Here is a 14,992-nt window from a genome sequence, read left to right on the forward strand (position 1 = left end):
GCGCATTGGCGGCAGGAGCGGCGTGCCGCGTGCGGGGCACGTCAGGCTGCGGCGCTGAGGCGGGGCGGCCTGGCCATGCTGCGCCTCGCGGCCAAGGTGGTTTCCTTCTTTTGGAGGAAGGCGGACTGCCCAGAGGAGGAGGCCGGGCCTCTGGGGCCGGAGCTCGTGGAAGGTGCCTCGCGGGGAGGGCGGGCCGCGCGGCCCCTGAGGCGGCCTGGCCTCACTGGGCGCTGCCCGGGCGGGGCGGCCGGTAACCTAGCAGTAGCCCCGGAGCTCGCGAGGCCTGGTTCCCGTGCCTGCACTGAGGGTGGGGGTGGGGAGTGGCCCGAGCCGGGTCCCAGGTTTGTATTGTCTTCTCCCTCGAAGCTGAGGCTTGTCTTTCGTGGCCATCTCCCCAGCGTAGGATCTGTGTCTCCTTTCCGCTTGCTTTTTTCCGCTGCGAGCGCCCTGACACCAGTCGCTCTGGACAGGGTCCCGCTCTTTCTCTGTCAGTGCCCCAGCAGTTGTGTGCTTTGACGGCTCTGGAAAGGGTGACCCCGGCTCTCCTAAACTGCCCTTTTACTCCCATGGGGTCTTGCTCTTCTCCAAATTGTTTTCGAACCCATTTCCTGAAGTCCAGGCAGTACTTCTGATTCTGGAACCCGGAATTACACACTCCCGAAGGTTCTTGGCATTTTCTCCCAACCCTTCCTTCTGTCCCAGACTTCAGCCCTGGGTAGTGAGTCTCTAGTTGCTTTCTGTAACCTCTGTAACAGTAAATTCTCCGCCGGAGAAGCCAGAACGTCAGTCGTCTGCAGCTGGCGTTCTGCCTCTTCAGCAAACTGCGGCCTGGAGCAGGTCGCTTCACCCACCCAGGCCTTGTCTGTCAATGCAGCCCCTCAGCAGCAGTAGGATTACAGCTCAGCCTCAGTGGGCTTCCAGCTGGGCCGGGGGGGGGGGGGGGGCACTCAGGTGTCTTATGTGTCTGAGAAGGAGCAGGAGTTCTAGGCCCAGGTCTCTGAGTGGATGAGCGAAGGCCTGCTCTGCCCCAGACTTGCCCCCCAGGCCCGGAATCTTCCAGTAGTGCCTGCCTAGGATTGAGTGCTCAGTTGTGTCCCTCTCTTTGCGACCCAGTGGACTATAGCTCCTCTGTCCATGGGATTCTCCAGGCAAGAATACTAGAGTGGCTTGCCATTTTCTCCTCCAGGGGATGTTCCTGAGAAGGAATTGAACCTGGGTCTCCTGCATTGCTGGTAGTTTCTTTTACCACTGGGCCATCTAGGAAGCCATTCCTGGTATGATGAAATAATACAGAATCTCCTAGCCCTGCTGCTGGTAGTATTGGTGATGAGAAAGACAATAGTGGTGGTAAGAGTGCACAGTAGTGACTCCCCCACTGTTGCTCTAAAGCAGCCCCTAGCCTGTACCAGCCACTCAGAGGTCTGTGCCTCGCACATTCTGTCATGTAATAACCTTCACACAGCTCTCTTGGACTGTAACTGTCTCCATTTTACAGATGAGGACAGGCACAGACCTAGCCCAGCGTTCTGCAGGTGGCAGGGCAAGAGCTGGGCATCCGACCCAGGCAACCTGGCTCTGGAGTCAGAGCTCTCCCCATGGTGCCTACCATCTGTGCCCCTTGGAGTAACCGGGGAAGTCTGCCTCCAAAACCCTACTTTCTGAGCACTCTGCTCTCCAGGGAGGTTCTCAGCCCACAGGGCTCCTAGCCACAAGGATGCTCTGAGCTCCACTGTTCCCTGGGAGACTCAACTGTAGTGTGCACTTGCTTTGTGGTCAACGTAACCTCTCTGTTTACCTGTCTCAGGTGACACCAGGTTGAAAACTGTCCAGGGTGTCGTGACAAGGTACTGCAGTGATTATGGCATGATTGATGATTTGATCTACTTCTCCAACGAGGTTGTGACTAGCAAAGTGCTTCTAAATGTCGGACAGGAAGTTATTGCGGTTGTGGAAGAAAATAAGGTGTCAAATGGACTGAAAGCAATCCGGGTAAGGCCTGAGTTCTTGAGGAAGAATTCTCTCCACCTTGAGCTTCACATCACCATCCTCCTCTCAGAGACAACCTATAGTTTTATGCCATGGAGGAAATCAGTGTTACCACTTCATTATCTATTCTTCTAGCCATTTAAAAAACTATTGTTACAAATGACCCTTTGTTATCCAGTTAGCAAAGATAATTAATGAACTCTACTATGCAGCAATTTTTTCTTATAAAAAAATAGTATTATTACTCTCTGATTTCCTGATGTTAGTTAGAGGGTATGCGTGTTTAACATTTTAATGGTTATCGTCAAATTATCCTTCAAGAACTTTGTGCTAATTATACTCAGGAGCAGGGTGAGAGACTTGTTACCCATGTTGGCAAGGGTGTGGACTTAGGCATCTTGGAAATCTTCTCCAGTCACTTTGATAAGTGATTGTATTGTTTTAATTTGCATTTAAGCCTTAAAATAGACTAAATATTCACATTTTTTTTCCTGTGAGTTATTTTAGTGTCCTTTATACATTTTGTTTGTTGGGTTCAGCTATTTAAAATTAAACTCTACATTACGGGATTAAGTTTCATTCCACATAGTTAATGGGTCTGTCTGTTCCTTGTGGCTCCAAGGCTTTACATGAATCCTTAGAGAGGCTTTTCACACTTCTCAGTATAGACATGCCCTCAGGTTTTCTTCTGAAAAATTGTTTATTTACATTTAAATGTCTAATTTCCCTGGAACTTATTGGCTGTGTGGACTGAAAGAAGGAACCAGACATTTCTTTCCTGGTAGCTCGCCAGTCATCTGCTGAGTGGTCCAGTCTTTCCTACTGAGTTGGAAGGTCCCAGAATCCCATCTACCTGGGACCCTGTCTGGACCCTGTCGGTCCTGATGCCTTCACTTGGCCCCCGTGGCACAGTCACATCCTTGGGTGGCAGGCTGGTTTCCCTCTTCCTGTCTGTGGATGGGCTTCTCTGGCTCTCCTCTTATTCTGGATGAACATTAGAGTCATCCTGCTGTTTCTCCTCCTTGGCTCAGGCTCACCTGGACCAGCGCAGAGTACATGGATCCATTTAGGTCAAGTGACGTGGATCAGAGCGAGTTTTCACCAGCTACAAATTATGTCCACTTATTTAAGCCTACCTTTGTGTTCTTTTTGTTCATTTATGTTCTGCAGATTCCTTCTTAAGTTTATTTTTGAGAATTGTATTGATTTTTTTTCATTTTCAATATGATTTTATTTTGTATTTTCAATCTTTTTCTTCCTTTATAGGAAATGTTGAGATTTGGTATATAATTTGGTATCTGTTAAACTTACTGAGTTCAACTACTTTTTTAAGTGGTCATGACATACCATCTACCAACCATATGTCTCTATTTAGATTTATTAAAATTAAGTAAAATTTAGAATTAACTCCTCAGTTTCATGAACTACATTTTAAGTACTGAACATGACTGGTGGCACCAAATTGGATGCTTCCAACATAAACCATGTTTATTGGAGCAGAAGGGCCTGTGGAGTTGCTCTGGTCTGGAACATGCTGCCCCTGGGGAACAGCCCCTTTCCTCATGCTCCACCAGAACTCTGACTCTTCAGACAGAGTGCTTCCGTGTTTGTTCTTAGCTCTTCTGGAAGATGCCTGTATCACTTGATTTACCAACACTAGGCACCCCACTCCAGTACTCTTGCCTGGAAAATCCCATGGACAGAAGAGCCTGGTAGGCTGCAGTCCATGGGGTCGCTAAGAGTCGGACACGACTAAGCGACTTCCGTTTCACTTTTCACTTTCATGCATTGGAGAAGGAAATGGCAACCCACTCCAGTGATCTTGCCTGGAGAATCCCAGGGACGGGGAGCCTGATGGGCTGCCGTCTATGGGGTCGCACAGAGTCAGACACGACTGAAGTGACTTAGCAGCAGCAGGTAGGATTAACTGACTTCCACTGTGAAAGTTGTGGAATTGGCTCATTTCTACTAGCCTCTGGATTTATTTGCTCATTTTTCATTTAGGTTTTTTTTTATCATGGTAAAATGTGTATAACATGAAACTGTTAAGCATTTAAAATTTCTTGATGCCATTCAGTGGCACTAAGTACATTCATGTTGTTGTGCACCCATATCACTTTCACAACTTCTCATCTTTCCAAATACAAACTCTATACCCACTAAATAATAACCTACTGTTCTACTTTCTGTCTCTATGAGTTTGACTATCCTGGGATGCTTCATGTAAGTGGAATCATGTATTAGTCCTTTTGTATCTGCCTTATTGGACTTAATATTATATTTTCAGAGTACATCCACGTACCAAGTATCAGATCTTCATTCCTTTTTACGGTTAAATAACATTCTGTTGTATGTATAGACTGTATTTTGTTTCTCCACTCACCTGTTGATGGACACCTGAGTTGTCTCTACCTTTTGGCTGTTGTAGATAATACTGCTGTGGAAAGTACCTTTTAAGTCCCTGTTTTCAACTCTGGAGTCTACCTTGCAGTAGAATTGAATGGTCATATGGTAATCCAGGCTTCCCAGGTGGTTCAGTAGTAAAGAATCTGTCTGCCAATGCAGGAGAGAGGAGATATGGGTTCGGTCCCTGGATCAGAAAGATCCCCTGGAGTAGGAAATGGCAACCCACTCCAGTCTTCTTGCCTGGAAAATTCCATGAACAGAGGAACCTGGGGAGCTACAATGTATGGGGTTTCAAAGAGTTGGACATGACTGAGAGACTGAGCATGCGTGTAAGGTAATCCTATATTTAACTTCTGGAGAACCCACCAAATTTTCCTTAGTGGCTGTGCCATTTTCCATTCCTACCAACAGCACAGAGTTCCAATTTCTCCATGTCTCCACCAACGTGAACTATTTTCCTTTTTTTTTTTTTTGATAGTAACCACCCTAGTGAGAAAAGGAAAGATAAATCCATTTGAATGCAGAGTTCCAAAGAATAGCAAAGAGAGATAAGAAAGGCTTCCTTAGTGATCAATGCAAAGAAATAGAGGAAAACAATAGAATAGGAAAGACTAGAAATCTCTTCAAGAAAATTAGAGATAACAGGGGAACATTTCATGCAAAGATGGGCTCGATAAAGGACAGAAATGTTAGGGACCTAAAAGAAGCAGAAGATAGTAAGAAGAGGTGGCAAGAATACACAGAACAACTGTACAAAAAAGATCTTCATGACCCAGATAATCATGATTGTGTGATCACTCACCTAGAGCCAGACATCCTGGAATGTGAAGTCAAGTGGGCCTTAGAAAGCATCACTACGAACAAAGCTAGTGGAGGTAATGGAATTCCAGTTGAGCTATTTCAAATCCTAAAAGATGACGCTGTGAAAGTGTTGCACTCAATATGCCAGCAAATTTGGAAAACTCAGCAGTGGCCACAGGACTGGAAAAGGTCACTTTTCATTCCAATCCCAAAGAAAGGCAATGCCAAACAATGCTCAAACTACCGCACAATTGCACTCATCTCACACACTAGTAAAGTAATGCTTAAAATTCTCCAAGTCAGGCTTCAGCAACATGTGAACTCTGAACTTCCAGATGTTCAAGCTGGTTTTAGAAAAGGCAAAGGAACCAGAGATCAAATTGCCAACATCCGCTGGATCATGGAAAAAGCAAGAGAGTTCCAGAAAAACATGTATTTCTGCTTTATTGATTATGCCAAAGCCTTTGACTGTGTGGATCACAATAAACTGTGGAAAATTCTGAAAGAGATGGGAATACCAGACCACCTGACCTGCCTCTTGAGAAACCTATATGCAGGTCAGGAAGCAACAGTTAGAACTGGACATGGGACAACAGACTGGTTCCAAATAGGAAAAGGAGTACATCAAGGCTGTATACTGTCACCCTGCTTATTTAACTTCTATGCAGAGTACATCATGAGAAAAGCTGGGCTGGAAGAAGCACAAGCTGGAATCAAGATTGCCGGGAGAAATATCAATAACCTCAGATATGCAGATGACACCACCCTTATGGCAGAAAGTGAAGAAGAACTAAAGAGCCTCTTGATGAAAGTGAAAGAGGAGAGTGAAAAAGTTGGCTTAAAGCTCAACGTTCAGAAAACTAAGATCATGGCATGTCGTCCCATCACTTCATGGCAAATAGATGGGGAAACAGTGGACACAGTGGCTGACTTTATTTTTCTGGGCTCCAAAGTCACTGCAGATGGTGATTGCAGCCATGAAATTAAAAGACGCTTGCTCCTTGGAAGGCAAACGTGACCAACCTAGACAGCATATTAAAAAGCAGAGACGTTACTTTGCCAACAAAGGTCTGTCTAGTCAAGGCTATGGTTTTTCCAGTGGTCATGTATGGATGTGAGAATTGGTCTGTGAAGAAAGCTGAGTGCCGAAGAATTGATGCTTTTAAACTGTGGTGTTGATGAAGACTCTTGAGAGTCCCTTGGACTGAAAGGAGGTCCAACCAGTCCATCCTAAAGGAGATCAGTCCTGAGTGTTCATTGGAGGGACTGATGTTGAAGCTGAAACTCCAGTACTTTGACCACCTGATGCAAAGAGCTGACTCATTTGAAAAGACCCTGATGCTGGGAGGAATTGGGGGCAGGAGGAGAAGAGAACTACAGAGGATGAGATGGTTGGATGGCATCACTGACTCGATGGACATGGGTTTGTGTGGACTCTGGGAGTTGGTGATGGACAGGGAGGCCTGATGTGCTGTGGTTCATGGGGTCGCAAAGAGTTGGACACGACTGAGTGACTGAACTGAACTGAACCCTGATGAATGTGTCTTACTGTGGTTTTGATGTACGTTTTCTCGTAGTTACACAGAACGTCTTCTCACGTGTGTATAGGTCATTTGTAACACGTATCTTCAGAGAGATATCTTTTCAGTTCCTTTGCTTATATTTTAATCGTTATTTTCTTATTGAATTGTAAAAGTTCTTTATATATTGTGATATTAATCCCTTATCAGATGTGTGATTTACACATATTTCCTCCCATTCTGTGGACTTTTTCTTTTTAAATTTATTTAGTTTTGGCTGCATTGGGTCTTTGTTGCTCTGCGCAGGCTTTTCTCTAGTTTTGGTGAGCAGGAGCTACTCTCTAGTCACAGTGTTCTGGCTTCTCATTGTAGTGGCTTCTCTTGTTGCAGAGCATGGGCTCCAGGGCACTGGCCTTCAGTAGTTGCAGTGCAGGGGCTTAGTTGCTCTTCAGCAGCATACGGGATCTTCCCAGACCAGGGATCATACCGGTGTCTTCACATTGCAAGGCAGAGTCTTAACTACTGGACCACGGGGGAAGCCTCTTCACTTCTCTCAATAATATCCTTTGATGCACCAAACTTTTAAATTTTGATGAAGTCCAATTTATCATTTTTAATAGCCTGTGCCTGATGTCACATTTTAAAAATATCCCAAGATCATGAAGTTTTTCTCCTGTGCTTGCTTCTAAGAGTTTTATAGGTTTAGCTCTTAAATTTAAATCTTTGACCCACTTTTTAGTTAGTTACTGAATATGGTGTTGGATGAGAGTTTGACTTCATCTTTTACATGCTGGGATCCAGTTTTCCCAGCACCATTTCTTGAGAAGATTGCACCACGTGGAAAACCTTTTCTCCTTTAAATGGTCTGGCACCTTTGTTGAGAGACATTTGACCATATGTGAGGGATTATTTCTGGGCTCTTTATTCTGTTTCATTGGTGTTTGATATGTCTCTACAGTCTTTTAATTATTATAGCTTGGTAGTAAGTTTTGAAATCAAAAAAGGTGAGTCTTCCAACTTTGTCCATCCTTTTCAAGATTGTTTTGGCTGTTCAGGGCCCCTTGAGATTCCATATGAATTTTAGGATGGGTTTTTCTGTTTCTTCAAAACCATCATTGGGATTTTGACAGAGATTGCATTGACTCCATCGATCACTTTGGGTAGTATTGATGTCTTCATGTTAATCTGTGGACGTGAGGTGTGTTTCCACTTGTTTGTGTCTTCTCTAACTTCTTTCCTGGTGAGGGCTTCCCTGGTGGCTCAGCTGGTAAAGAGTCTGCCTGCAAATGCGGGAGACCTGAGTTCGATCCCTTGGTCAGGAAGATCCCCTGGAGAAGGAAATGGCAACCTACTCCAGTATTCTTGCCTGGAAAATCCCATAGATGGAGGAGCCTGGCGGGCTCCCGTCCATGGGGTCGCAAAGAGTCGAACATGACTGAGTGAATAACACTCATTTCTTTCAGTCACATTTGTAGTTTCAGTGTACAAGTCTTTTGCCTTCTTGGTTAAATTTGTTCTTAAGTATTTGATTCTTTTTTGATGCTATCATAAATGGAGTTGTTTTCTCCGTTTTTTTGGGTCATTTATTGCAGGTAAGTAGAAATACAGCAGATTTTTGTATCCTATAACTTTGCTGAATTTATTGGCTCTAACAGGTGTTTTGTATATTCTTTAGCATTTTCTGGATGTAAGATCTTGGTCAGTAATGTCTGACTCTTTGCAACCCTGTGGACAGTAGCCCACCAGGCTCCTTTTCCATGGAATTCTTCAGGCAAGAATACTGGAGTGGGTAGCCCCATTCCCTTCTCTAGAGGATATTCCCGACCCAAGGATCCAACCCAGGTCTCCTGCATTGCAGGCAGATTCTTTACCATCTAAGTCTTCAGGAAAACCCATATTAGATCATTTGTTGTCGTTCAGTCCATTAGTTGTGTTCAACTCTTTGCAACCCCATGGACTACAGCAGGCCAGGCTTCCCTGTCCTTCATCCCCCAGAGCCTGCTCAAACTCATGTCACTGAGTCGGTGATGCTATCCGACCATCTCGTCGTCTGTCGTCCCCTTCTCCTCCTCCTTCAATCTTTCCTAGCTCCAGGGTCTTTTCCAATGATCAGCTCTTCTCATGTCAACTTCAAATAGATAGTTTTACTTCTTCCTTTCCAATCTGGATATTAAAATTTCTTCTTGGCTAATTGCTTTGGCTCAGACTTCCAGTATTCTGTTGAACAGAAGTGGTGAAAGCACTCATCCTTGCCTTTTCCTTATCCTGGGGAAAAGCTTTCAGTCTCAGCACTGAGTGTCAGGGGATCACTGGGTCATATGTGGTCTTTCTAGTACTGAGGAAGTTCCAGTGTCTTCCTAGTTAATTGAGTATTTTTTATCATAAAAAAGGTGTTGGGTTTTATCAGATGCCTTTTCTGCACCAACTGAGATGATTGTATATAATTTTTCATTTGTTCTGCCAGATTGCCGGATGGTAGTGACTGGTGTGCATTTGTTGAGCCATGTTTGTGTTCTGGGATGAACCCCTCTCCATCATGTGTGCAGCCCCTTACCATGAAGCTGCATGCGGTTTGCCTGGGTTTCATTGGGATTTTTGCCTCAGTGTTCATAAGGGTCTTGGCCAGTATTTGGCTTTCTTTGTGGTCCTCGGCATGTCCTAAGTGGTGGTTTGTCTGTCTTGCAGGTGGAAGCCGTCTCGGATAAATGGGACGATGACAGCAAGAGCCACGGTGGGGGGCTGTCTGACCCCAGCCCCCGGGTGCTGATCGGGTGTGTGACCTCGCTGATGGACCGCGCAGGCTACATCAGCCAGACCACGTACTTCTCCCTGGAGAGTGTGTGTGAAGGTGCGCTGGGCAGGTCTCTGCCTCACATTTACAATTAGTTTTTGTGGTTTTTCAAAAATGTTCATGAATAGGGTCGAGGTGACTGCTCGCATCACTGAAAGGGCCACGTCTGGGCTCCCTCTGGGAGAAGGCTTGTGGGGGCGTGGCCGTGAACTCAGGCTCTGGCACTGGCGACACACTACCCCTCGCTCTGTGTCGTTTGTCCTGCAGTTGCCGACTCCGGGGTAGCTGTTCCTTTTCCATAATTGTTGCTCCTGATCTAAGACAACAATGTCATAAATGCACAGAGGTACTGTGATTTGTTTTTTTTAGGTGTGTCCAGTGTAAAATAGGACTTGGGTTTAACCTGGTACTTTTCCGAGAGCACATTTTTAATTCCATCTGGTTTTAGTTGGTCTTCCTAGAGGCACAGGGTAAAGAATCCAGTTTCCAATATAGGAGACACGAGAGACCGGGTTTGATCCCTGGGTTGGGAAGATCCCCTGGAGGAGAAAATGGCAACCCGCTCTAATATCCTAGCCTGGAAAATCCCATGGACAAAGGAGCCTGGCAGGCCACAGTTCATGGAGTCGGCAGAGTCTACTCGACTGAAGGACTGAGCACACACACATTAGCTAATCTGAGATTCTGTTTTTATGCCCAAAGAAATCATTTGTCAGCATCATTTTTTGAACAACTATTTATTGTATGCCTGCTGTCTCCACTGGTGGGCAGGGAGCAGGGCAGGAGACCCAGATGAGTGGGCCCTTGCTCTCCCTCCTGAGGAGAGACAGTCCTGTACCTGCTTTATCCTCAGGCAGGACTTAGAGGAGCCTGGGGAGAAGTGGGGTTGGGGGAGCTAAGCTCAACACCCTGCTGGGCTGTGCAGTCGAGGGGCCCTGCCCCCTGTCTGGATGACTCTTCAGTGACCGATGTGTCCAGTCCAGGGACCAGTTTTCATCTACCCGCATCCCTGAGGTCCTCAGAGTGTTGCCCTGAAAGCCTCGACCCAACACCCGGTCCCTGCTTCCTGGGGCTTAGCCCAGACCTCTGACCTGCGGCCCCACCTCAAGGCTGGACCCCTTTCCTCAGGTCTCCCCCTGCTCTGACCCTAGGCCTGCCCTATGTGGACCAGCCAGCCTTGCCCTCTGCCTTCTGGTTGGGGTTAACCTTGGGGGAGCGTCAGCAGACAGGGTGTGGGGGTGAGGTGGGCTCGGCATCCCCTTGCTGTGGCGGCCTGCCCGCGGCTTCACTCCTCTCCTGTGACCACACCAGCGTGCCCGGCAAGCGAGTGGCCAGGCCGGCACACAGTGGAGAAGAGAGGGGCATGCAAATGGGTTAGGTTAAATCATTTTTAAATGTCTGTGTATGTGTGTGTGTGTGTGTGTGTGTATCTCGATTAGCACGTTTATTTTATTATATTGGTGGGCCTTTACTGTTACTCAAAAACTATCTGCAATGCTAAAAGTCCTTCTAAAAAAAGAAAATGATACCTGGGTACATTAAAGAAAAGTAAAACAATTTAATCTTGATTGTGTAGCCATTATGTTCTTCGTGTGTATTAATATCTTTTCACTTCTTAGCAGCCATAATGCCATGTCACTGGTATTGTTCTGAGAAACGTACATTTTTCAGTGTTATCTTAGCTCCATTTTTTCATACAGTGGCCTGGAGTCTTCCTCAAAGCTGCATTTTATGGTCGATGAACTTGTAAGTGTAGGCACCTTTGATGGGCTCTCCTCGTAGGCTTTTGTATTCTCAGTCACTAGGTTATGTTCAACTCTTTGCGACCCCCGTGGAGTGTAGCCCACTAGGCTCCTCTGTCCATTCGATTTCCCAGGCTAGAATGCTGGAGTGGGTTGCCATTCCCTTCTGCTGGGGATCTTCCCAGATCAGGGATTGAACCCCATCTCCTACATTGCAGGTGGATTCTTTACCACTGAGCCACCTTTTAATTAAGGAAATACTAGTAAGCTCAAAGCAAATTCTGCTGAATGTGAGTTATTAACAAGTCTGGGTTTTTTTCTACTGAAATAGCTTAACTTTTTTAGCCCAGATGTTTCACAAGTATTAGTTTTTACCTCTGTAAGTACAAAGGTATTCAAATATTTTCATGAACTAAAATCTATCAAATAAGTCATCTCTGTGATTTTATTTTTAATTTTACACCAAATTTGGAACCTGTAAACTTGTTGTAGGCCTTGATGGTTTTAAGTTATTCATTGCTGAATATCAGTTTATCCAACTAAAAGTGAGGGCTTGATTGAAAGGCTCCTTACACAGGCGGTCGGCATCATGTCCAGTGTTCAGCCCTGAGCTGAGCCATCACACAGGGTCTCCCTGCTTCAGGTTCTCTGTGCTTCTGTGGGAGCGGGTGTCACCATGTCATGTTTACAGGCTATATTCTCAATAACTGCAGTTCACAAAAGTTTTAAAACTGAAGGTTTTTTTTTTCTTTTGTTCCATCTCCCGCTCAACCCCCATCCCTCCCCACCCCTACCCTGCCATGTTGCACAGCTTGTGAAATCTTGTTCCACAACCAGGGGTTGAACTTGGGCCTCACCAGTGAGAGCACTGAGTCCTAACCACCGGACCACCTAGGAGTTCTGTAAACCCGAAGATTGTTTGCTTCCACGTTTACTGAGTAATTAAAAATTGCCAACTGATTTTGAACAAACTGTAACCAAAATTTAGAGCTCTCACCTGTAAAAGGTGGAAGGAGCACCATTGTAGGGTTGATTTACAAAGCACTTCTTCAGAGGTTCAACCATTCGTAAAATTCAGACTGCCAGCAAGAGGACCAGGCCAGCAGGCCCTACGATCTGTTCATTTTAACACTGGCTTTGCCACAGGCTCTGAGGCTGCGTTGCCTGCATGCTCTGTCAGTCTCCATGGCTGCAGCCTGTCCTTCACTCACTGACCAGCACAGCATGGGGGAAGGAAGGCCTGGGCCTGTGGGCACGTGGTGGCTCCCATACGTTGTTACCCCACGGGATTCTCAGCGCGCAGGGAGCTTGTTTCTGTTACAGTTCCATCAAAACTTGCACTTATGTGTGTGATCATGGTAAAAGCAAATAATCTTTTCTCCAGTGTTGGGTTTTTAAACTATATTACAGTAGCATTCACAATAATGTCATATATATCTCCTTCAACAGAATGGTCTTCCAAAATCTTTACTTTGATTCCATGATTCTGATGGGGCAAAAAATGAACTAGTTTTTTATTTGCTTCACTGTTTTTCTCTTTAAAATAACTTTTATACAGCTAACACAGTAGTAGTTATTGCTTCACTTCTCGTGTGTGTTGGAAGATACAGAATTAAAAATTAGCAGAATTATGTCAATTATTTGATTAATGAAGGCATGGCTTACAAAACAACAAGTACAGGTTTCTCAGTGGCGTGTTAACTTGTGGTTCTGGGCATCATCTTCCTAAAAAACTCACCGACCTGGAAGCTGGTGCCCAGGAGCTGTGTCTCCTGTGGGTTTGTGCTGCCCGTGCCATGCTGGGTGGCCCCTGGTGAGAAGCAGTGTCCGTAGATGTTTGGGCTGCTTTGTGCTTATCATCAGCTTTCTTGAGAAGCAAACTCAGTATTTCATTAGGCACTGTTGTCTTCTCAGCTTAATAAAAATGTTTATTACAAAAGAACCAAAAGATTATCAGCAGGTATAGCTCCACCACGTACCGCAGCGGCTCAGCTGCTGCCTCACGTCCCTGCTCTTGTAGTTCCCCACTCTCTGCCTGCCCCGCCGCTTCCCAGGCACACTGAGGGGACACGGAGGGCTCCCCTGCCTGGGCTGGGGCGGACGCAGCTGCCCAGGCCTCGGGTGTGGATGCACCTCCCTGGTTGCCTCCCACGCGCCCCTGATGAGGAGGATTGGGGTGGGTGCTCCTGGTGTCTGATGGAGCTGGCAGATGAGCGCCACGAACACCCATGCCTCCTGGAGCTCACCTCGCAGTTGTCAACCACAGTGCTTGGGTACATGCATGCTATATATGTTGCTGGTGCTGCTGCTAAGTCGCTTCGGTCGTGTCCGACTCTGTGCGACCCCATATATGGCAGCCCACCAGGCTCCCCTGTCCCTGGGATTCTCCAGGCAAGAACGCTGGAGTGGGTTGCCATTTCCTTCTCCAGTGCATGAAAGTGAAAGTGATATCACTCAGTCGTGTCTGACTCTTAGCGACCCCATGGACTGCAGCCCACCAGGCTCCTCCGTCCATGGGATTTTCCAGGCAAGAGTACTGGAGTGGGGTGCCATTGCCTTCTTTGATGCTATATATGCATGTATGTATAATTGCTATATAAGTATAACATAATATATATACCTGTATATCATATAGCATACAATTATATATAATTATGTATTACGTATGATTACATACAGTACATAATTGTATATAATTAACATACATAATATATACTTTATATATACATGTAGTAACAATGTTCTGAAAGGTAACTTCAGAGTCTCTTGTACACTTTAATGTTTCAATGTCACCAAGTAACTTGCCTGGTTTCCCTGCCTTGGAGGTTTCGAGCCCTGCAAGGGAGACTGGGTGGAGGCTGAGTACTGGATCCGGCCAGGCACATGGAGCAGCGAGGCCATCTCGGTGAAGCCGCTGAGGTACAAGCGTGTGGACCGGGTAGGTACCGGGCCTCAAGTGTCCATGGGTCCTGGGTGCACCGGGAGGTCAGGTTAAGTGACAGTCCGTCTTGGCCAGAGAAGACCCTGACTTCTTACCAAGACAACTGGAGGCCGGCCTGCATGCTGGCATAGTTAAATTCTAGGTCACAGGGTACTCAGTGTTAGTGGCTGATGGTGGGACCCAGGGAGTGGGTGTGGGCTCTGCCTGTGCTTCTGGCAGAGCTGTGGTCTGGGGAGTCGGGACTGGAGCAGAGGAGGGAATCGAGTCTGTGAGAGGAGGTGCAGTGTGCCCCGGGCTGCTCCCGCGGCCCCGGCTCCGGGCTTCTGCCTGGCCTGCACCATCTGGGGCGTTGCTTCTCACCGGAGAGCAGGCCCGCGCCTCCCTGGCCACGGCAGCCCGGCCTCTGGTGCTGGTCTCTGCCCCACCGTGCACGTGCTGCCAGCCCTAGTGTTGTGCTTGCAGGTCTGTGTGTCCAGCCTCTGTGGGAGGAATGGGGTGATCGATGATTGCATCTTCTTCACCTTGGACTCCCTGAAGCTTCCAGAAGGCTACACGCCGCGCAGGCATGATGTGGTCAGCGTGGTGGTGGTAGAGAGCAGCCAGTCCTGCTACGTGTGGAGGGCGCTGTGCATGACTCCGGTGCAGACGTGGTGAGGAGGTGGGGGCGGGCCCAGCGTGCGGCTGAGCGCTGGCTCAGCAAAACGAGATCCCCTGAGCCGGCGGCTTGCAGGGAGACCTCATGGGCGCTGAGGGCTCTTCATGGTTGGCTGAAGGCTGAGTGAAAAGTGGCCCGTTGAGCCTCAGT

The 14,992-nt window shown here is 46.9% G+C and overlaps 1 protein-coding gene across 4 annotated transcripts in view; it reads left to right on the forward strand.

The window, feature by feature from the left end:
* The first annotated feature begins 7 nt into the window (after window positions 1-7).
* MOV10L1 (Mov10 like RISC complex RNA helicase 1) overlaps window positions 8-14,992 on the forward strand; it is a 64,347-nt gene continuing 49,362 nt past the window's right edge. For 2 of the 4 annotated variants that reach the window (XM_002687999.7, XM_024992872.2), the window contains exons 1-5: window positions 10-172; window positions 1,805-1,989; window positions 9,399-9,561; window positions 14,072-14,184; window positions 14,650-14,837. In XM_002687999.7, the coding sequence (XP_002688045.3) occupies window positions 76-172; window positions 1,805-1,989; window positions 9,399-9,561; window positions 14,072-14,184; window positions 14,650-14,837 (746 nt within the window). In that variant the 5' untranslated portion in view covers window positions 10-75. Of the gene's footprint in view, window positions 173-211; window positions 342-1,804; window positions 1,990-9,398; window positions 9,562-14,071; window positions 14,185-14,649; window positions 14,838-14,992 lie in introns of those variants that run through there. The other 2 variants (XM_059887221.1, XM_059887222.1) reach the window with 2 other exon arrangements.

This window comes from Bos taurus, chromosome 5 (genome assembly GCF_002263795.3).
Source record: "Bos taurus isolate L1 Dominette 01449 registration number 42190680 breed Hereford chromosome 5, ARS-UCD2.0, whole genome shotgun sequence".
NCBI lineage: Eukaryota > Metazoa > Chordata > Mammalia > Artiodactyla > Bovidae > Bos > Bos taurus.